The 22125-nt window shown below is 39.0% G+C and overlaps 1 protein-coding gene across 11 annotated transcripts in view; it reads left to right on the top strand.

Annotated features, from left to right (window-relative positions):
- The window catches only part of tjp1a (tight junction protein 1a), a 101968-nt gene that overhangs the window by 17825 nt on the left and 62018 nt on the right, over positions 1-22125 (top strand). Inside the window, exon 1 of one of the 11 annotated variants that reach the window (XM_044201390.1) lies at positions 14357-14386. The exons of the other annotated variants lie outside the window; for them this stretch is intronic. Coding sequence (XP_044057325.1) covers positions 14372-14386 — 15 coding nt within the window. The 5' untranslated portion in view covers positions 14357-14371. Of the gene's footprint in view, positions 1-14356; positions 14387-22125 lie in introns of those variants that run through there. 11 annotated transcript variants of the gene reach the window in all.

Below are 22125 nucleotides of genomic sequence, written 5' to 3'. Positions count from 1 at the left end.
GTTCAGTATTTAATTGGGAGCTTCCTGGTGGGCCTGTGTTTAAGTTTTTATGTTTAAGAGAGGCAGCATTCACAGTTCATGCAAGTGAATCCATTACTGATGTCAAGGAGGGTTGAAGGTGGACAGAAGAAGTCGCAGGGTGGAGGTGACAGTCAGGGACGTGCTCAGAGATGACACAGCACAGCTTCGCCAACCTGAATGAACACACACATATATACACACACATCTGTTTGACCGAGTTTGTCAGTTTGATTGACTGCTGGCATGAAATTTCCTGTCAGTTTCTAATTTTGAGACGGAGGCGAAAATATCTCATAGATTTTTTAAAACAACCTTGAGTGCTCTGCTGCATAATACTTGGCAGTGATCCGTCTGGCCTAAATCAGAGTTCTTTTTCTTACCTTTGCAGACGTAAGTGAAGTAAGAGAGTAAGAGGTGGGTTGTGCTGGAGCTGTAGAGGCAGATGGTGAATGAAAGTTAGATGTGACTTTTCTGTTATGTCAACAAAAACTTGTTGCAGTAATGGTGCACTTTGGATTGAGTGGGCGATGCGTTGAGCAGCCCTGTTACTGGGGTAAAAATAGGGCTGAACGATGTGAGGAAAATATCTAATTGTCATTTTTATTACCAATATTGGGATTTCAATTGTAATTATTTTCTATAAAATAAATTCCAGGTCTGTAGTTGTGGTCTATATACTGTAATATTAAAGAAACTGAACACATATTTTCTCAACCAGCGTTTTTTCTGTAAGTGATGGAGTGTGCTTTTCCTACTATGAGTAGGCAAAATGTCTGCTATGAAAAATTTGACAACAATTATCATTATACCTGGTGAAATAAACAGTCACCAACTAAAACATTCACCTCCTACAACTTCTCAAGACACTGTTGAGTATGTAACTAATAAAATCACAGTTGCAGTCTTTTAATTTGCAATTTCAATATAAATGCAATTAATTGTTTGGCAATAGGTAAAAAAATTTGATTGTCATTTCGAACTTTAATAATCATGGAAATGTATCCTATTGCCTCTGTATTTGTTATCTCCTCTGGAACAAGCCTTACTTTTACTAATCTGTCAGCAAACGAATCACACACTATTATTTCAGTATTTCAGGCATCAGCGTAGACAAGCCAGAGTCGGAGAAAGAGTCAGAATCATAGTGATGCTTCACAGTTTTAAAGACCATCCATCAGCAATGATTGTCTTCAAACACAGCCTCAAGAGAACCTGTGAATTCCTTCTGAAGTAAACCTCCCTTCTTACAATCTTTCTCTCTCTCTCTCTCTCTACAACATGATATAGCAACAGTACTCGTAATGCTGTCGATGAATCTCAATACATGTACAACATGTTTTATCCTATACAATATTCAGCTGACTTCAAAGTTTTCACTCTCAAGCATTGATTCTCCATTATGACTCCTCTTTTCTATCAAGAATAACGAAGATGCAGACTAAAAAAAGGCCTCAGTATCCATTTCATCTCACTGAGCTCTCTCTCCATGTAACAGTATCGGATGCTCGGAGCATGTTACACAAATACATTAGCTTCGATTCTGTTTCTCTGCTGTGGACCATCACAAGATGTCCATGAGTGTAAGTCTAAAGCATGAATAATAGATGGAAGAAATTATCTACTTCATAATGCAGTGTTTTCTTTCTTTCACTTGCTGCTATTTTTGTGTGATATAAAAAACAACAAGGCAAGTGTGTGAAGGCCGTGGAGAGGAGAATCTGAGTCTGTGGTTAAACTGGGTGAACTCACCTGGGATTTTAGCTATTATTTATTCAATACAGACCGATGGCTCCTCTATTTGTCTCCTAATGCAAAGTAGCTGCCAATGTGTACTGGAGGAAAGGATTGATTCCTTACAACAATGTCATTGGGTATGTGTGTGCATGTGTGAGTGTGCATGTGTGTTGCTGTGAAGTGTGACCTGATATTCTTGAGTGCTTGAGCTGAAAGTACACACTGTTTTGGTGAGATCCATGTAGCACAGCTCTGTGTCTGATCGCTGAGCTCTGGTTTGATTCCCAATAGATCTTGCTGCACTGTGGCCTTAATTTTCCACTTAGTCTGTCCAAATAAACAACAAGAATACACAAAAAGGTGTTCAAGTGAAGGTTAGGGTTAGTTAATGATGTTTTTCTGAAAAAAAAGCCTTATTTTTAGTTTGACCACCATGTATTTTCTGAATTAATCCTATGCGGTTTGAAAGGGTGTCACAGACCTGGTCACATAGGATTTATAAACTTATGGAGATGAGGACCAAAAGTGAATACTGTTCATTTTCAAAAGTAAAATCTCTATTTCTCTATTTCTCATACCTTAATGAGAGAGACCGAATAGGTTATTTGTCAGTACCTTACAAAGACTGTTTTACTGTTACAAAAACAATTCAAATGCGCATTTTCAGATCTTCCACCTATTTGTTTTAGGTTTTGTTAAGATCAAGCAACTATAAAACACAGTGAAATGAAAAATACATTTCTAATCCCTGTCCCTGTTTTAATTATTCATTTAACTGCTGTTACATGCTAAATATGCTAATATGTGTCAAAAATCATTTTTGAGTATTTTTATATCAAAATCTCTCATCTCTTCCCGTAAAGCGTAAAAATATTTTTGGTCACTCATCTTGAACTCGATGGCAGATACATGCATTTATCCAATGAAATGCGATTTGAGGCGATTAGCTAACCCGTCCATCATATAAAACCACACCTGTTTAACATAGGTCCTTTAAAGGATTTCAACAAGCAGCTGCATGCTGTTGTTATCCTGGTGAGCCCAGTTTCTATTTTTCACTCTTCAGGCATCACTGTGATCACACACTAAAAGTCGGAATCTGACTCAGTGCCAGAATTGCCAGGCCCAGCTCAGTCAGGTCATATAAGCAGATCACGCATCTTGGATGCTAATTTGGAATACTTCCCATATTAGTACTGTACAGTGTAAATGGAAGATACCTCAGTTTGCTTTGAAACTGAGGTAACTTTAGTGTCTTTATCTGAATGCATTCTTCTTTGGTTCTTGTTTTTTGCAATTATTTCTTTATTGAGTTTTGACATTAGTATATACACAGGTGGATGTATATATTAAAATATATATAATAGTTGAATATACCACGTAAGCATGTTTAAGGACTGTATTGCGTCATGCTGTAACCACAACTTCAGAATGTTTCTAATCTACACATGTCCTCACACACACATATACTGTATACATGCAGGCATATTTATATATGCATTGATGTGCACAAGAGAAAGCCCCTGTATAAATATAAGTCTGCCATGTCTGCATATAAAACACATGTTACATGTTATTCCCAACACATGTACTTAGGCAGGCATGTGTGCATGTACACCTGCTAGATGTCCTGCTAATTGTTGAATTCAGAATAAAAAGCCTCTTTACACCAGAAGAATCGACCTTGGTAAATTCTATACTATTAAACTGGCACTGAGGTTTCGACTGGTAAATGTCCACTGAAAGTGAATTAGTGGTGATGCACATTGGAGAAAAATCCAAGCATAGTGGCAAGTAGTCAGCACCAAAGGTAGAGCTCAACATCGGCATTTTGGAGCAAATAATTGCCTTTAATTTAATAGCGGTTTCTATTTAAATGATTTCTGTTCATGACACTTTGAAAAATAAATTCATAAAAACGACTTGATCTGAGTAGCATTTATTGCACCTATTTCCACACCCAGCTTCTAGACCTTTTGGGTGAAGTGTTATCATCCAGCAAACATTGCCCGTGGACACCGAACATATTTCATCATGTACTCTGTGGTGAGGCAGACCTCTCAGTTCTCTGCTGGGCTGATGGGTGCAGACCAGAGATGGCAAACACTCTGACTGACAGAGAGAGTGGAAGAGAGAGATTACAAAACAGAGTGATAAATGTGAGGGAGGACTGGAGGTTATGACATGGATGGGTCGTATGAGAGATGAGAGAATGGTTTGACAGCAGGGTGCAGGATGTTCCGATTAGATGAATATATTTTCCCTGGATAGACAGGAGGCTCTGCAGACACCTTATAACTCATTCTCTTCATCTCTTGTTCTCAAGGCACAACAGGACAAAATTGCAATTCACATACAAGTCGTTTATCTTACCTGAAACAGGCCACTGTCTGCAACCTCTGTGGTTATGTACATGTATGCGTGCCTGTTCTGTGCCTGTACCTTTGCATGTGTGTGTGTGTGTCTGGGACTGGATGCGGTGTTACAATAGCAACAGTGGTTATTTCTGAACAAATTATTAAATCCACAGTAGCACTAAGCTTCTAGGATCATCATACACATCATCAGTGTGGGAAATTAACACCAGACATCAGTCAAAAGCTGCTGAATTTGTAAGTCAAATGTGGCCACCAACTACTTTGGAGAATAACAAGGCTTTCATATACTATATATATATATATAAAAAAAAGTAAATCTTGAAATTCAACAGATATCGTGGATGCTGGATGAAGATGTTAGTTTCCCCTATTTGATGCTTGTGTCTGCCTGTGTGTGTCGTGTGTAAGGCTGAACTTTTAAAGCAGTCAGGATGTTTCTGCACACACACACACACACACACACACAGACACACATGAACAAACACACACCCACACGCACACACACACACACTCACACTGAGGTTGTGGATATAACTTCTGTAGATATATGATGCAATAAAGAGAAAACTGCACATGAAGTCAACAGCATCTGACTGAGACCACAGTCTTTACCTGCCTTTAGGGGAAGCACTAATACATTTATTACTGACAGTGATGCACAAATCAAAAGACAGGCATGTTGTATATGATATGCAGGTTTTCAGTATTGATTTAATAATCACGTCAGTTCCAGGGTTGAACAGAATAAGCAAAAAACTCATCAAAGTAAGAAAAAAAGAGCTGTCAGTATGATGGTGGATGTGTGTGCGTGAGGGGATTGGGGGGTTGCATATTTGCATATAGAATATAATATAATGCAGCCATTTTATAATACTAAATAGAGAAATCCCGCTGCTACCACCTTTACTAATATTAGGGAGATTAATTACTGTGTATAATTTAGTTTCTTGTTACTTTCAGTTACAGTTTTGCTACAAAAAAATGTCATGTCAGATTTCTAGTTGTGCCATCAACAACCATTAACACATTTTATTATTTTACCCACTACTACTACAACTACTGATGCTGCTGTACTACTATTACTACTACTACTACTATCATGCAACGTAACTAAGTTCATTTACTCAAGTACCGTGCTTAAGTACAGTAATGAAGGTCTTTACTTGAGTATTTCCATTTCATACTACTTTATATTTCTTCTCCACTACATTTATCTGACAGCTATAGTTACTTTGCTGATTAAGATTTTACAGTCAAAACATACTGTATGATCAGTTTAGAAGATATGATGCATTGTTACAGATAAAACTACCCAACAGTACATGCAGTAAAGCAGTTATAATTAGCTTCACTGCTACATTAATGTATCAGTAAGAACTATCTAATAATATATAATTATGTGAAACTGACAGCAGCCATTCTGCTGTATAATGAGTACTTTTGATACTTAAAGTACAATTTGCTGTTGATGTTTTTGCATTGTGATATTGCTACTTTTACTTGAATAAAAGATATTAATATTTCTTCCACCACTGACAACTTCTACTGTTACTATAATAATGATGATGATAATGGTGAAAGTAATGAATGCAAAAAGCCATATATTGTAATCTTTTTCAGCTTATGATCATTTTTGCGGGCTGCGGGTTCATGCCTGCTATCCGGGACAGCCAATGAAGCCTCTTGTGAATTGCATTCACCATCAACCAGCAGCAAATCTACAGTATAGGCTATAGCTGCCAGGTTCCCCATGGCTTTGATTTTGATCGCAGTGATTCATTAGCTGTTTAAAGACACGGAGCCCTCTGCATAATGATCCCTGCCCCTCATGTTAGCTCATCCCGTGGCACTATGCATCTGTAATGTCAGGCAGGAAGGACAGCCAGGATCAATGTTGGTTCTATAGATAGATGAAGCAATGCCATATGACATACATAGCAGCAGCCTGTAAGTGAGAAGGCCCTATTTTACACAGGGTCATATGGAAGAGTTTGCATGAAATTAAATGAATCAATCACTCTTGGTTTATGGGGTGTGTACGTGCATGCTGTGTGTGTGGGAGATCTTGGCTGAAGGGATGCCCTGGCCACATACATTGCAGGAAGTGTGTCTTCATATTAGTATGTCCGGCGGTCTGCTGTCCTCCGTGTGATATTGATTGGTCGCATTAGGGAGTCGGCAGGTCAGCGTTTCTCAAACGGGGACAGAAGAAGAGCAGGATGGAGGAGGGCAGAGTGGAGGCATGGAGGAATTACTAGAGGGCACGAGCAGATAGGATGAGAAAAGAAAGGACAGGAACAACAAGGGGAGATGGAACGATGGAAAATTAAAAGAGAGCAGAAAGATGGGAAGATTGATTGAAGACAAGTAGCAGTATTCGTGCCCTATATTATTAATTTAATGTGCTACAACTGGTTAAAGATGATCTATTGTTCTCACCTTCATGCTCTTTGTTTACGTGTTCGCTTACAGTATATTAATACTAATTTTTGCTCACCGCCACGTAGGTAACTGTCAATACTGAATAAACAACATTAAGCACCGTACTTGCCCTGCGATGTTTACTTAACGGAGCAGTGGAATTAATTTCATTGATCGTCAGTGATTGATTTTCATTGCACGTACTGTAGCCCTGCGCTGCTTTCTCATGAGATACCTGTTCAGCTCACTATAAGGTGCTTGAGCCAGCTTTAAGTCACAGTAACATGTAATTCTCCTATTAGACATTTAGTAGTGATTTTCAGCCTCAGTGACTGACAGTGTGTCCTCAGTGACTTTCAGTAGCTCTGGTGTTTTGATGTAATTTTAGCTTTGCTTTCACATCCATCCCTGTTTTGGTCCCAGCTCCATTTCTAGCACAGGTCTCAGTGCTGAAATGTTTTGATCTGAACAACTGATCGCACTTAAAAGCATTTACACCTTGTAGTCTAGATTTAGGCTAAATGGCACTGTAATCCCCCACACTCTGTAACAGCGCTGGCTTTTTGTGTTTTTTTATTGAGATTTTTGTTTAGTTGGCTGTGGTTTGTGCACCGGGACGGAAACCCTGTTGTGTCAGTTTGTGAACATACAGTCGTTGGCTCATGCATAAGATGCACTGGATTATGAAAAGAGAAGATTGGGTTAATTTATGATTTCAACATTCATCTTGTACCACGTGGCAGGCAGCAGCAGCAGCTTCATCTAACGAGATGAGATAGGTTCCCAGCAGCTCAGAATTTAGGCCCTCTCCGCTGTTTCCATGGCAACACAATTACTTTGCCCTGGGTGTGGGAGTTTTTAGGTTGAGAGGGCACAGAGAGAAAACAGGTTGTAGTGTGTGGTTGTGTCAAAGGGTTTTTATTTGATATTTTAGTTAATCTGTTGGTGAAAAATCTTTTCATTGTAGCTCTAGAAGAGAGCTTAAAGTATGCTCTGCTCTTCCATTGATGCTTATATTTAATATTTACCATCTGCTTTTTAGCCACTATATTAAGATCATATGTTACTATTAAGCTATATTTTGCTGTTTTGATTTAACACACTCAAGGTTGTCGATGACATTAGTGTTATGATTGTGAACGATGACTCATGGTATGTCTCACTATTAAAGGTCAGTCAGTTCAGTATTTATATTAGCAGAGGTGGTGCAAAAGAAAGCAGTAAGCTCATTGTACACATACTGTGAACATTAAGTTCATTTAAAAAGCAACATTTTAACCATTAAATTCAAAATATAAAAAAACTGCATCTTTATACTCAATCCACAGGCTGCAATTGTCGATCAAAAAGGAGTCAAACCACAAACACCCGAAACAATTATATCGTCATTAATTTATAAAAATATACATAAAATGGTATACAGTAAGGAATGCATCTCTTTAGATTAATAAAAAAAAGCTTTGTATGGACAAAGAAAGGGTAAAAACAAATGACAGAGGGAAAACAATAACATAAATGTAATATAAACAAAAAATAATTAATGAAAAAACTGTATACAGAAGAAAACATAAACATGCACATGTATAAAAGACCTGAGTGACATGAATTACATATCAATATGAGTTATTTTCTGTGTTGTAACACTGAGCTGAGATTATGCTGAGAAAATGTTTTGTGTCATCTTGGACAGATCATGAATCTTGAAATATGCCCAATTTTAAACAGAATAGTCTCCTACTCATCTGATGTCTTTGTCATATCAGTGGTAGTGCAGACTATAGTGTCACTTCTGTCCCTGTACTTTATCGCCTGTGTATGTTGCCCTCTTTCAACAATGTCAGTCTCCTCAGTGCTGCAGGTATACAGAAAGATATATCTCTCTCTCACACACACACCATTCTCTCCATGCAGACACCTCCAGGGGCTCTCATTTCACGTTTGACTTTTATTTTCCCTTTCAACTAAATTGACCACTAGAAAAGTGAAACTTTGTAAAGTGAGACGCCCCTGGGGAAGTCATGATGCCAACCTGCAACCTGCCTTTGTGGCGTCTGTCTGCAGAGAAGAGTAAAGCAAGAGGAAATGGGTTAATCAGAGCTGTCGGGTGCATGGAAATATGTGTGTGTGTGAGTGTCTTTCTGTCTGTCACTGCGTGTGTGTGTGTCTGTCTCTGTCTTTGTGTGCGCGTGCCTCAGGAGGACTGCTTGCTCGGGGACAGGGGGGGCTCTCAGGATGGATTCGTCAGAAGCCAGGGGCTGTGCTGTGCACCATTAGGATCAAGGTTGCTATTTCAGGATGCTACCTGCTGAGGGATGTACTCTGCTCACAGTTTTGATGGCCCCTCCGTCCAAGTCCATTAAACACGGCAGAGATGGCCTGTGCTGCTGCTGAGTAACTAAGATGGGACCTATTTTCAAGAAACTGACCAGTTATTTTTGTTCAGATATTTATACATTTATGACATCAATAGCTGTATATTTTCATTTTTATGAATGATTGAAGTTTTTCATTCAGTGATCTTCAGCAGGTCTGATTAAAACACTGACATGCATTTGATACAGTTTTGTCCCAAAGACTCAGATGTCTGTCTTTAGGTATGACCTTGTGTTTGTGCTGTCAGTTGGGCAATAAACAGTTCAGGGAGGTAAGCTAGATTCTCCTGTGCTAATGCTAATAGTGACATTACAGAAAATAAACTCTCCATCATTTTGCTGGGGACTGGTCAAAGACCCCTTAAGGTTCATAGACTTTATTTCTGCAACTGTTGCCTCACACAGTATATAAATGAGAACACGTGAGGGCAGGACAGTGTGTGTGTGTTTCATGTTCTTATATCCTGGTGGGGACATTAACTTGAATGCACACTAACCCATGGGGATTTGTGTCACCGTGGGGACAAAAATTGAGGTCCCCATGGGTAAAAACTGCTTTTTGAGGTTGTGTGTGTGTGTGTGTGTTTCTTTGAGGAAACTGAGTCAGCATTCTTTGCTGATTGACTCCCAGAGCACAGGGACCTCAGGGGCCTTTGGGGTTACAGGTCTCATCCAGATGTAAATTAGCTGCAGATTTATGATACATGTGTTTAAGCAGGCATGAAACAGTTGTCAACAGTAAATCATTGCTTTAGATTATTTACATTTTTACTTATAGGAGATGTATGTATTCATCCTAAATATGAACATTACATTACATTTACTTAAGTATAATACATGGTAAAGTCCCCCTATTTAACATATGTAAGCAGTATATTAGCATTTAATAAATGGTTTATAACACAGTATAATGTAGTTATAAGCAGATATAAAGTTTTTTTAGTGTGTATTAATTTCCTGTCAAGACATATTTTATATTATTACAACTGTGTTTTACTATATTGTCATTCATTATCTATTTATTCACTGGCCTCCACTTATGGTTTCTCCCAGGAAGTGATATCATTGTTAACAAATACATTAATAAAAACTTATATCTGCTTACAACTACATTAGAAGTGTGTTATAAACCAGTTATTGAATGTGTATATACTGCTCATAGACGCTAAATGGGGACTTAAAGTAAAGTGTTACCTAATATACTGTATATATAAGATAGCTACTCATCATGCAATATAGCATACAGAAGTGGCATAGTTGATCAGACTAATACATTGGGCATCCAAGGACTAACCATACAATTAGAATACAGAGTTTGGAGATTTTTCTTCATTTTTCTTGTTATAAATAATACAACAAATGTTTTTGAACAGTTACAGTCAGGACACCTATGCCGTGTTCCTAGTACATTACAAACCACTGCAAAGCTCTTTCTGTGGAAATATGTAACAAAGGTTCATTTTGTGCTTTTTAACATGTTAAGTGTTATAATCACATTCACTTTATGAGTCTAAAACGGAACTCCAGGCCTGGGAAAACTCCAGTGTTTATCTGCCAGCTCTGTTCCTTGTTTTTATAACTACTATGTATAGGATGCAACACAAGAAGTACAGCATTTATTCTTTCTCTAACACTATTATGCAGTACACCTGTGTGGCGACTAATGATGCTTGAGCTACAGTAAAAGAACTGGAAGAGCAGTGAAGCTCCTCTTCAGTCTCTCTGAAAAACAGGTCAATGAGAGCTTTTATCCTGCAGAGGGCACAGTTTCATCACTAACCATCTTAATGCCGCCAGAGAGGGGACTGCTGACCTCCTCAGCACTGGTCTCCATTTTAACTGGGAGAAGGTACTTTTGCTCTTCAGCATAAGTGGATATATATGTTACACATCTGTCTTTACACCTTTTTACATATGTCTTGTGTATGTTTGAAACCCTTTCCACACTGAATCTCTTCCTTTGATGGACCTTTTAACCTGCAAATGTATAATTGAGGGCTGTGGTGGCTCAGGAGATAAAGCGGGTCGTCCACCAATCCTTGGGAAAGACACTAAACCCCAAATTGCTCCGTATGGTCAGGCTCGCATCTTGCATGGTAGCTTGCTGCATTTTGTATAAAAGCGCTATATAAATGCAGCCATTTACCATTTAATCTATGAGGTGCATTACTACTGTCTCTGAATTCAAATAAGCAACCACAGGAATTTAATTTGTGGGCTAAATATGTATATTTCACTTACAGTCAAACTTATGCCAGATCTGTGACCTCATGGGCAATGCCAGAAAATTTTTATTTAATTAACTGAAATTGACATTCCAGAAAGGCCCACTGGGGATCTCACAACCAAGCAGAGTGGCAAATCTGTGTAGCATCAGAGAGAAAGAGAGAGATAGGGAGAGAGAGATGGGCACAGATTCCTCTGCACTTTAGTGTTACTAGCAAATATTTACCAACATAACAATTTTAACATCATGTTTTATCTACTGGCAGATGAGAAGGAGTTAGAAAGTCAGTTTTTAGCATTAAATAAACAACTCAGTTCTGAATGTTGTTGTTGGAGCCAAAAATCAGCATGATCCCTTGAAATGAAAGTGTAAGAGATGTTTGTGCAGGGAGCAGCAGAAGAAGACTGCATGGACAACGAGTACAAAATGTTCTGATGTTTTGTTCTTATTCTTGATGATGAAACAGTAAAGGGAGATATGAACTCCCCAGCAAGTTTGCTCATATTTATGAGGTGGTGTTGAGTCTTAGCTGGAGATATTTCATTAAAAATAGGAGAGGGGGCAGAGAGGAGAGCGGGGGGGACTGATCAGTCAGGTGATAGGGATTTTGTCATCCATGGGTCAGCGCCTTTTCTTGGAGCCTGCCAGAAAGCTCTAAGACAGACAAAAACAATGCCCTACTCCTTAATATTCTGTTTTTATTTTATTCTATTCTATTGCCCATGTATCGTAGCCTTTCGCTGCCTTTCTGTGGCCTCTTTTAAACAAACTGAATGTAGTCCATCTGGTGCCATCTGTATTAGCCTGGCAGTTCAGTGGGGCTGCAAAGAATAAAGGTATTTTTTCAGAATCCCCACATAGCTTTCACCAATGACCATTGTAGAGGAGTCCTGTTCAGTGAGGCACCCTCAGACAATATATATTTCTGGCTTGTTTTCAGTGGAAGCTCCCTGAGAGCCTCAGTGACGGTGCCAGCAGATTAACTGTCCTCATATCCCTGCGTCCCTGCGTTATTTCTCCTGCTTGTTTTCTTTTAATAAAGCTGGCTGACCTCCTCAGTCCTGAAGCAGACTAGCAGACAGACAGGCAGACAAGGAGCCAAGCACGTGGGCAGCGTTAACAGGTAGAGATGGTGTGGTGGGAGACAAACTGGGCGGAGAGGGAGATGTGTTGAGTGGGTGCTGGAAAAGGTTGAAGGAGAGGTGACAGTACTACAAACCCCGCTGTGTGGTGCAGTCGCAGTGAACGTGACAACTCTGTGACGTTGTCGCTTTTGATTGTCTCTTCAATGTGTGAGGGGCTGCATTGGTCTCTGTGAGACTGGCAGCCAGTCACACATTGATGCATGTGAGCACACATTCAAACACACACTAAGTCATTGGCTTTGTCAGGAGCAACCCTGGTTGGAAGTGGAAACATCACCTGATTTTTACTCCCTCAACACCAAAAAACATTTAAAAATTAAAGGTGAAAATAATATAAACACTTTTAGACCATGAAGAAATTATATCTACTAATTGTCAAATGTTGAGGTGATTAATAGCCCACCTGGTTGCAGCAGTTTAAATTAAAGCGTGCAATGTTAAATGTCGTTTGATTCTCAAGCAAGGCAGCTGGAGGTATTGGTGACACCCCTCCTGCCCCACCAAGCTCCACCTCTATGTAACAGCAACTCAGTCATCATAGCTGCTGATGGTCTATCCCTAATGGTGACCCATAAATAAAGCAGCAACCAATGCAAATAATTGATTTCCAGAAGCACGGAGGAGTGGTGGAGATTTATGCTCCCAGTCGGACTCTGCTGCAGTGCCGTATATCACTCTTTCTGATATGTTTTGCCCTTCATCCTTTTTTCCAGCCCATCACTGCTTCTGACTGTAACTTCCAAAACAGTGTTCCCATTTGCCAGATCAGTTTCTTTTTCCCTTTGATCTTCTCATGGTTTATCTTCTCATTTTATTCACCCATGTGCTCTGCTCACCTGGCCTGTAGCAGCTTTATTTTTCTCTCTGCTCTGTGTCTATCTGTCTCTCTATGTGTCTCTTCCTCTCTCTCACACACTCATACCATTTAGTTGTCCAAAGGAAATTGACCAGACTCTAACAGACGAGCCTCTTACTTTCTGGAATTTGCTCATTTTGCTGATTTTCTGTTTGAGTGGCTTAGGCTACAGATCAGGGTAGTCTTAGAGTCAGAGTAGAGCTTCACACTTCAGGTTATGCAGCTAGAATTGTGGTAACAGTACTGTACATCATTAGAAAGATCATATATCACAGAAAAAGACATTCCTAAACTCTATTTTGATAAATTGCTAGATAAAGTAAAACATTCTCATAACACACAATCTTTTTCCTCTGTCTTGCCAGTTCTTCGACATTTTATTGTGGGGATGCTAAGCTGTACATTGATCTGATTCTGTCTGATCTGCATGTTCAAAAGATTCCATTAATTCCTGTAATCCAGCCCTCTGATTCACTTACATAGTTAATCCAACTACACAGCTACATATGGATAGGCTTGCTCCAGATTTGCACATTGTATAGCAGATGTTCTCCCTGCTTGTGTGTGTGTATGTGCGCGCCTGTGTGCATGCATATATGCCGGTCCATCCTGCTGTGAGCATCTAGCTGCTTCAAGCACCAGGAGCCATAACAGACCTGAGTTTATTAATGTTGTTCATTTCCTCTCGTCTGTTTGCCTCCAACAGCCTGGCTGCTCGGCTCTCCTGTCCAACATTCCACACACTCCACTGGAATTAAGGGAGAGGCTTGCGGCAAGGCAGGGAACAAGCTCAGGAATTTCTCTGTTATCACAGAGAGAGGATGAAGGGAGGAAGGGAACGGGAGGTCAGGCCAGAGGGCCCCCACGTTGTTAGGTTGACTTTAGTCAGGACTGCTGAAGTAGTAGGGGTTTCCATCATCAACTCTTTGATCACTACACACAGCTCTGCCCATAGGCTCATATTACTACAGAGGTGCATGCCAGAGCTGCCGCTTTTTAAATCAATATCTTCACTCCTGTCGGTGGCAGTGTCATGTAGATTATCTCACGGCTTTCACAGATATCACACCAGGCTGGCGCTGCTCTCAGTCCACACTGTGCGCTGCTGAGGATCACCCCGTATTCACTCACGCAGGCAAACGCACTGACTTGCATACTGCTTATGCAAAGCATCCCTCTGGGTTAACCGTAGCTCGAGTCAGAGAGTGTGCAGGCATATGCACGCATGTGTGGTGAGTGAACGTGTGAGACGGTTATAATGTATGACGAGCACAGAGCTAATCAAATGGCATTTTTTGGAAGGTTATGGTTAAGCAGTGTAGCTTTATTTTGCCAGCTTGATATATTATTTGTTAGAGTTTGATGTTATTATGTTTAATTCATGCTGGTCATGTCTAAATGTTTGGTCTTCTGGAGAAAGATGAAAGGGGATGTTTTCTTGCAACACCAAAGGATATTTAGTTTTTGTTGATCATTCTCTGCTCAGAACAAGTATTACAAAAGGGCAACTGTCAGTGTTCTGTATCTGTGTGGTTTGAACTGTGTGAAGTAACTTTAATTCAGTGTGTTGTAAGTTTATATTTTGTGCTAACTGATTTGCATCATCTCACATCGTATCTGTGTTGTGGGTTTTGGCAATGGTAGTAAATTAGAAATGGAGAAAAAGAATGGAGTAGTGTCGAGCTTATTAACACTAATGAATCCAGTGAAAGTTAAGACAAGAATTCCAGGCTGGTGAGATAAAACCAAAATGTTTTCTAAGTGGCTGATAAAAAAGGCAAGACAAAGAAAACATTCTTAAATTTACTGTCTAATAAATTTCAGAAGTGAAGAAAAGTTTGTAAGGGAATTTATGGGTGTAATTTTAAAATGTCTTTTGACCACTGGCAGCGAGGAGGCTTCAGCGACTCAATGGTTGGTTAGCAAAGTCAACTCACAGCCAGGAGATCATGGGTTCAAATATGTTTCTGTGTTCTGTTCTTCCATGTTTGAATGGGTTTCTTGCAGATGCTCTAGATTCCTTCCACCCCAAAGACATGCATGTTAGTTATTATACTAAATCATACCATTTCCCTGCTGGTCTCTGAACTGTGGATGTCCACTGCTCCTAAATAGGATAGGTCAGATGCAGAAGACAAATTTCTCCACGGGAATCGAAAAGTATATTATATATGTATATTATTATCAGTATAGTTTAACTGAAAATAATCCAAATAAAAAGGTTTAACCTAATGGTTTCATATTGGACTTTTACCATTGGAATATTAACAGTTTTATTTATTTGTAATGCAAGAAAAATGCATCACACAGGCAGTTCAGTCCTATAAAGTTTTTATATAATACATACAGTTCAGTGATACAGTGTGAAATCCATTTAATCTTGTCCGTGCATAATGTCGTGTAGCCTATATATAAATACAAAGGGGATTATTTTCATCCTTCTACTGTTCCTGTTGTAGATTTGAGACAAGGCTTACCACGTAACATGTAAACTATATTTTGTATGTAAACAAGTATTTTTAAGATATCTGAATATTATCTGCCGCAATAATTTAATTCAAAGTGGATTACCATACACTCATGACAAAACAATAAAGTCTAGGTGAAGATTAATGATTGAAGTTACATAAAACTAATACAATAGCTGCTGCACTGAAGATTTTTTAAATAAACATTATAGATATATTTTTAGGTTTATGTCTCAATGCTGTTGTCCTTTACAGTCCTACAGTCTGACCTTCCCGCGGGACTGCTGCTCTTGCACATTACACACTGACTAACAACATGACAACAGAACTAATCACAGCCTTGTAGCTGTGGTCTGCATAATGTTCCCTTTGTTATGGTCTGTAATTAAAAATATGCATGTTCTATAAGTTGCACAAAGGGGATGGACAGCAACAAGTCCATATGCTTATTTAAGTCTCTTATATTTTATAACTTAATATTTGCTTTTGTCTCACAAAAACAAATATCACATCAGTCTTAATATCACAATTTGAAGGTCAACGTGTATATTCATATAGCTTACATATACTTTTTATTTTTTTTAGAATAGTTTAACTTCATTTGATATTGTCAAAGAATACTAAATAAAAATACTGTAGTTTTTCTAATTGATTTAAAAATACGTCTTTAACTTACAGGTGAAGATTCTCAGTCATCTAGGTCAAAGGAAATCAAGAAGTACTAAATTAAAGGCAACTGGATATAACTAATAGTGTAACTACTAGTGTATAAAACATATAATATACAAGATAGCAGAACTTAACTGCCTTTACTGCGTTTAAGTGTTTTTCTGCTCTGTGTTCCCTGGTGTTGTTGTCCCAGCAGTGTCGCTTCCATATGCTGTTTACTGTACATGTCACATGGTTAGGCCAGTGGCACTAGTTCAACTAAGGGGGCCCCAGGTGATACAAGAGCTGTAGGCAAACAGAGGCAGATAACATTTCTACACAAAGCTCTGTTCCCTGTTAGTGGTGCAGTAAAGACACCACATACCCATATTTTTTTCTCTGTTTTGTCTATTGTTTGTCTTTTTTTTTTGCCTTTATTAAGCGGTTAACTATAAAAAAAAGACAAGGCTGAGAGAGAGGCAGGTGGCATATAACTAACATTACAGCTGAATCTAAACCCAGGATGTCTAAGTCGCATTGTGTTGGCATAAATTTATGATGCCACCATTATATGGTTATACCAATAGTAAAACAAGACATCATTTAACAAATGGAGCAACTGCAGTTCATATATTATTTCGCTTTTGTCCTCTTTGTGGATAGATTAATGTTATACAACCTCTACTTTTTCTGCTATTGAGTGGATTGAGTTCAATATATAGTACCTTTATTCTTTCCATAGGTGTAGATTTAAGTAAGGATGATAGGAATACATCTTTCTAGTCCTTAAGTTTCAGAAAATTTTAAACATCCCTACCAGCATTGTATTCACAAGGCTGAAACTGATTTTTATTTGTTGTGTGCTATAGATAAGCACAGAGTTATTGTGTTCTGTGGGACAAGCTGTCGCTCAACATCCCATCATCCCTCACCCTTGTTGTGACTTCAGTTTCTACAGTAACTAGCAAATCTAACCAACAATGACGGAGATGAAATAATGGGTTAAAAGTAAGTAATTTGGACATTTGTTTGTCCAAAAGAGAGCACTGACAAGTTTATTATGTAAAATGTCCTGCTCAGTACATATCATAGTTACAGTCATTTAAAAAACTAATTTAAGGGATCCCTATCAAAACAGTTTGATTATATTATGTGTTTACGTAAAAAAAAGAATATAGGCCACAATATCGTTATCCATTTTTTTTAAATGTCAAATATCGGTATTGGCCTCAAAAATCCAGTATTGGTTGGGCAACCATAGTTCTAATGTTAGTTATGTTTGTAATGTTATTTCATTACAAACTTCTCCGTGCTGTCAGTGGGTAATTGTATTGTCCAAGTGTGGAAGAGGGTAACTCACTGTAAGTCATAACATTTTTAGCACTTTAATGTAGCGCTCTTTATTTCTTTATATTAACGTTTAAAAAATAATTAATTTAAAAATTAATTAATTTGTATAATTTCTTGGGCTGGAACGATTAATTGATTTGTCGATCGACTGAAAATTAATCTGTAACTATTTTTAGAATTGATTAATCATTTAGTCATTTTTCAAGCCAAAAGGCCAAACAATCTGTGGTTCCAGCTTCTCAGTTGGGAGGATTTGCCTCTTTGTCTTTTGTGACAGTAAACTGAATTTCTTTGGGTCTTATACTGTTGGTCAGACAAAACAAGTCATGTTGGGCTTTAGGAAATTGTAATTGTGTAATTGTGTGTAATTTTAAAGACCAAACAACTAATTGATTAACTGAGAAAATAATCATCAGATTAATCAGCAACAAAAATAATCGTAAATTGCAGCCCTAATACTTTTGTACATATATTGCTCAATATAACCTTCCTTTTAAACCTCCTTGGTGGCAGTTTACAGCAAGCAGATCATTGTTTACAAACCATACCATAACCTCGGATTTTCCTGCCTCTGACATTTCCTCATTCACCGTTGTATCCATACCAACTTTTAAAGCATACCCACACCCTTGCATCTCTCTGCCCGGCATGCAGGAAAAGTTGTGCACATTTAGTCTCTCCTCACGTATGAGCTCACAGGAACTGTCTATATGCTGCAGAATAGGGCACTGTAAATCCCTGCCCACCGCCCAGCTCAGTCCTGACCCAGCTCAGTCCTGACCCAGCTCAGGCCCCACAGTGCCCACCCCGAGAGAGGTGGCTTAGACTGGCTTTTAGGCCTGCTCCCTTTCTGCTGAGTTCATCAGGCTGGTCCTTTGAGCAGGGAGCCAGCCCACTGCCTTGTGGCCCTTTCTTTCTTTTCAGGAGACAAATGTGCTAAAACAGCACTCCGTAATCACTTGGCATTAGGGGCTGTTGTGTTGGGCATTAGTGGTTAGAATTGACCAGTGGGACGTTATAAAAATGAGTCTGACAAGAGAACACCAAAGCTGATGAGTCTGGATCCTGGCACTGGACGGCTAGAGGATTAGTCAGCTAACACACTGGCTGGGGCTTCTGCAGGGTCGGGTCCCATCGCATCTCATCACCACCAGGCTTGAAGCGGCCCCTGTGGCTGCCGTGTCTCCATCCACCTCTCTGGCTGGCTGGCTAGCTCTGGTTCCCATCCTCCACCACTTCTCCTTCCTCCGTTCTAACAAAAACACAACATCGTCTCCTCTTGTAGGGTCATGTTTTCATGGGAGGAGCATATGATGTCATAGACTTAGGACAGGGTGGGTTAAGTTGCAGTGGAGGGGCCTGATTCAGTGGAGTTGTTTCTCAAATGTTTCTCTTTTGTAACACAGAGGGAGGAAGATAATGTGTGCTGAATAGTCTTGAAAGGCTGTTTTAGTCATTACAGATTAGAATGCTTATCAAACACACGCATATACTGTATATCTTCTACACAAGTCCAGCTGCATAAAATTTGTCTACTGAAACTCACACTAAAGTGACGTGGTTTCATAAGGCGACTGAATACACAGCAAGCTGTTCACTCTTATTTTCTCTACTGTGTTATATTCAGCATGCAAAAACTCAATCAAATATAGAGGGAGGACAAGGCATGTTTTCACTGATTGACCCTTCTCTATCTCCATCTCTGATATCATCTGTCAATAAGTACAACAGTGAACAGAAATCAATTTATCGCGTTATCGCTGAACCATTAAATCACATTTACTGCACAGCAACTAACCCCAACTGTTCAACCTCTCCTGGGGCGCAGAGAGCCTGTGCCTGTTTCCCTGGAAGCCCCTGCTGTTTCCACTCCTTTGCCCAGCGAGAGCAGCTTCATACTGTTGGAATTTAGCAGTAACAGGCAGTACCACTGACAGGGGGGGCATGGGGGTGAGATGCATGTCCTTTATTCAGGCTAATGCCGAGTTCACTGAACTTGAAACAATCCCTCAATTTTGTGATACAATATACTGTAGTTTAGTTCATTCCCTCTTTCTATTCTCTCTTCTACTCTCCTCTCTTTGCCGACTTCTCTCATTGTCTTTCCTTTCAAACTCACCTTTCTTTCCTTCCTTTTTTTCTGCTCTCCTTTTCTATCTTCTTATGAACTCCTACATTTTAAATTACTTTGGTGCTGTGGAGCTCACATGGTGTAACTTTATAGGATTTCTTTTCTTTTGGTCACCTCATGAAAAGTTAATGCAACTCATGTTTTAAACAGTGTGAATGAGTCAACACATGATGATCCATTCACATTAACAGGTTTACCACTGGTGCTTGCATGAGTACAGCATGAGAGGGTTGTTAAGAATCCAACATACCTGAACACACGCACACACTCACATACTGAGTGACTCCTCAGGTAGCAGTTGTTGCTGCTTTCAGCGAATGGTGAACATCCTTGTTTATCACAGTGACATTGTCCTCCTTAGACATTCAGTTGCTCCTTCACCTTTGACAATATCTGCACATACTTTTGTTACATGAACATGCAAAGTTCTCTCTTACTACATTTAACCCTCAGACACAGGAAGCAAACACTTCCGATCAGTATAAGGTGGAATGTGTCTTTTCTTTTCTAAACTAAAGACTGATTACCTCTTATGTCTAAAACCATGTCCACACTAATGTGGATGCATTTGTAGATTTGGAAAATGTAGATGGATTGTCAACCTCACAAACATGAAAAGGTTCACATAGAAGCAGCAAGAAGCACAATTTTCTTTGCCTTATTGTTTTTTGGTAATCATCTGTTTTGTTTATCAAAATGCTCAATCTCACAATTTAGGTTTTGTCATTGACTTATTTTTATGTTTTGCTATATGCACAAGTTTAAAATTTTACAGTAGCTTATACAGTAATGTGACAACTGCAACAGAAGGTTTTATCAATGGTAGCACTCTTTTATATTTTAATAATGTGCATCATTGATGTTATATTGAAATGCAAAATAAACAACCACAGAAAGAATTAAAGTGAAGAGAGCAATTATCATCAGCCAATCAAATTTGTACACCAAGCTGAGCAACAAGGCATATTTGTGAATATCCATTCAAACCGAGTCCTTACGATGGCCGTAACGCAAATAAGGTAACTTTCCAACTACCACTACACACCAAGAGTTTGTTTACTCCTTAAAGTACACCGTGACATCACTGTTGGGTGTGGTTACAGGTGCATAAAGCACACTTGACCACACCCATAAGTGATGCTGGTTATTATCAGAGGTAAAATAGACTTGGAACTTAAAACTGAAGATGGCAGTGAATCACAGCTTTTCAGAATAGTGTTAAGTTACTCGTTAATTAAACAAAATTTAAAGAACAAGACTTTTATCTATTGTTTGGACAGTGAATTTTTAAAAGCCGATCTGAAAACAGTTAAACTGAAACTGAAACCTGCTTGAAACTAAAGTGCGATTTGAGTTTTAGATTGAGATATGTTGCTGTGCTGCTGGACAGCTGCGAAGTAAATCTTCACTTTGACCGAAGTTATTCGTGTTCCCAGAGCGTGGCAGCCTGAAATCAGCAGTTGTTGCCTGTATTAGACTTGTAAATCTTTACTCTTCCTTGAAAATCAATTACATGCCACTTGCAGTATGTGTCAAATGGCATTTTAGTGCCTGCTGCTTGTTGTCGACACTGTAACTTGAGCTGCAGCTGTTGGACTTGCCGAGACATAATTCTGTTTCTCAATTTAAGTGGGGCAGCTTTGCAGCGCTTGTGTCTATTGCCTAATCATTAAACTGTAGATTCACACCATACTTGGCCATTCACACATGTTGGCCCAGACACAGACATATTAGCACTTGCACATGCACACACCTGATGCCCTTTAGAGAACATGTGTGTCTAAAATCCCTTCCCTGGTTTAATCCGACCGCTTTACCATACAGTACAGTTAGAAGAGGACAGTTATATGTTTTACTCAGCACATTGGATTTGAAATTAAATATTAACTATAAAGTTAAAGAGGTGAGTTTCAGCATGTTCACATTCATATTGGCTGAACAGTGTAGGACTCTTTGCCCTTTTTAGACATACTGTAGTTTCCAATAATCCTTTATATTCATGATACAGGCAAGGGAGTTTTCATGGCCATGAAACATAAAGATCATAAATCCAACTGAGCATGTGCTTACTCCTGAAAACAAGACTGAAGACAAAAAATATCCAAAACTCACAACAAGTGAAAATGGCCCCTGGCAGGGGGTCACCAGAGAAGTAAGTGTCTGTCGGTGCCCATTGGCTGCAAACTCCAGCCAGTCATTGACTGCAAAGGATTTGCAATCAACTGTTAAATATGATGGCTATGTTTAAGTTAATTTGTTGTGTTTATTTAAATTTATTTCCCCTAAAATTGATGGACTTGGGCCGTGTATGAAAAGGGCTAAAATTCCTCCTTTTCATCTGATGTGGATGTAAACACCCTCAAAGCTGAGAGTC

Source organism: Siniperca chuatsi, linkage group LG1, assembly GCF_020085105.1.
Source record: "Siniperca chuatsi isolate FFG_IHB_CAS linkage group LG1, ASM2008510v1, whole genome shotgun sequence".
Lineage (NCBI taxonomy): Eukaryota > Metazoa > Chordata > Actinopteri > Centrarchiformes > Sinipercidae > Siniperca > Siniperca chuatsi.
The sequence above is the reverse complement of the archived record's forward strand: the minus strand, read 5'-3'. Positions and strand labels throughout refer to the sequence as shown.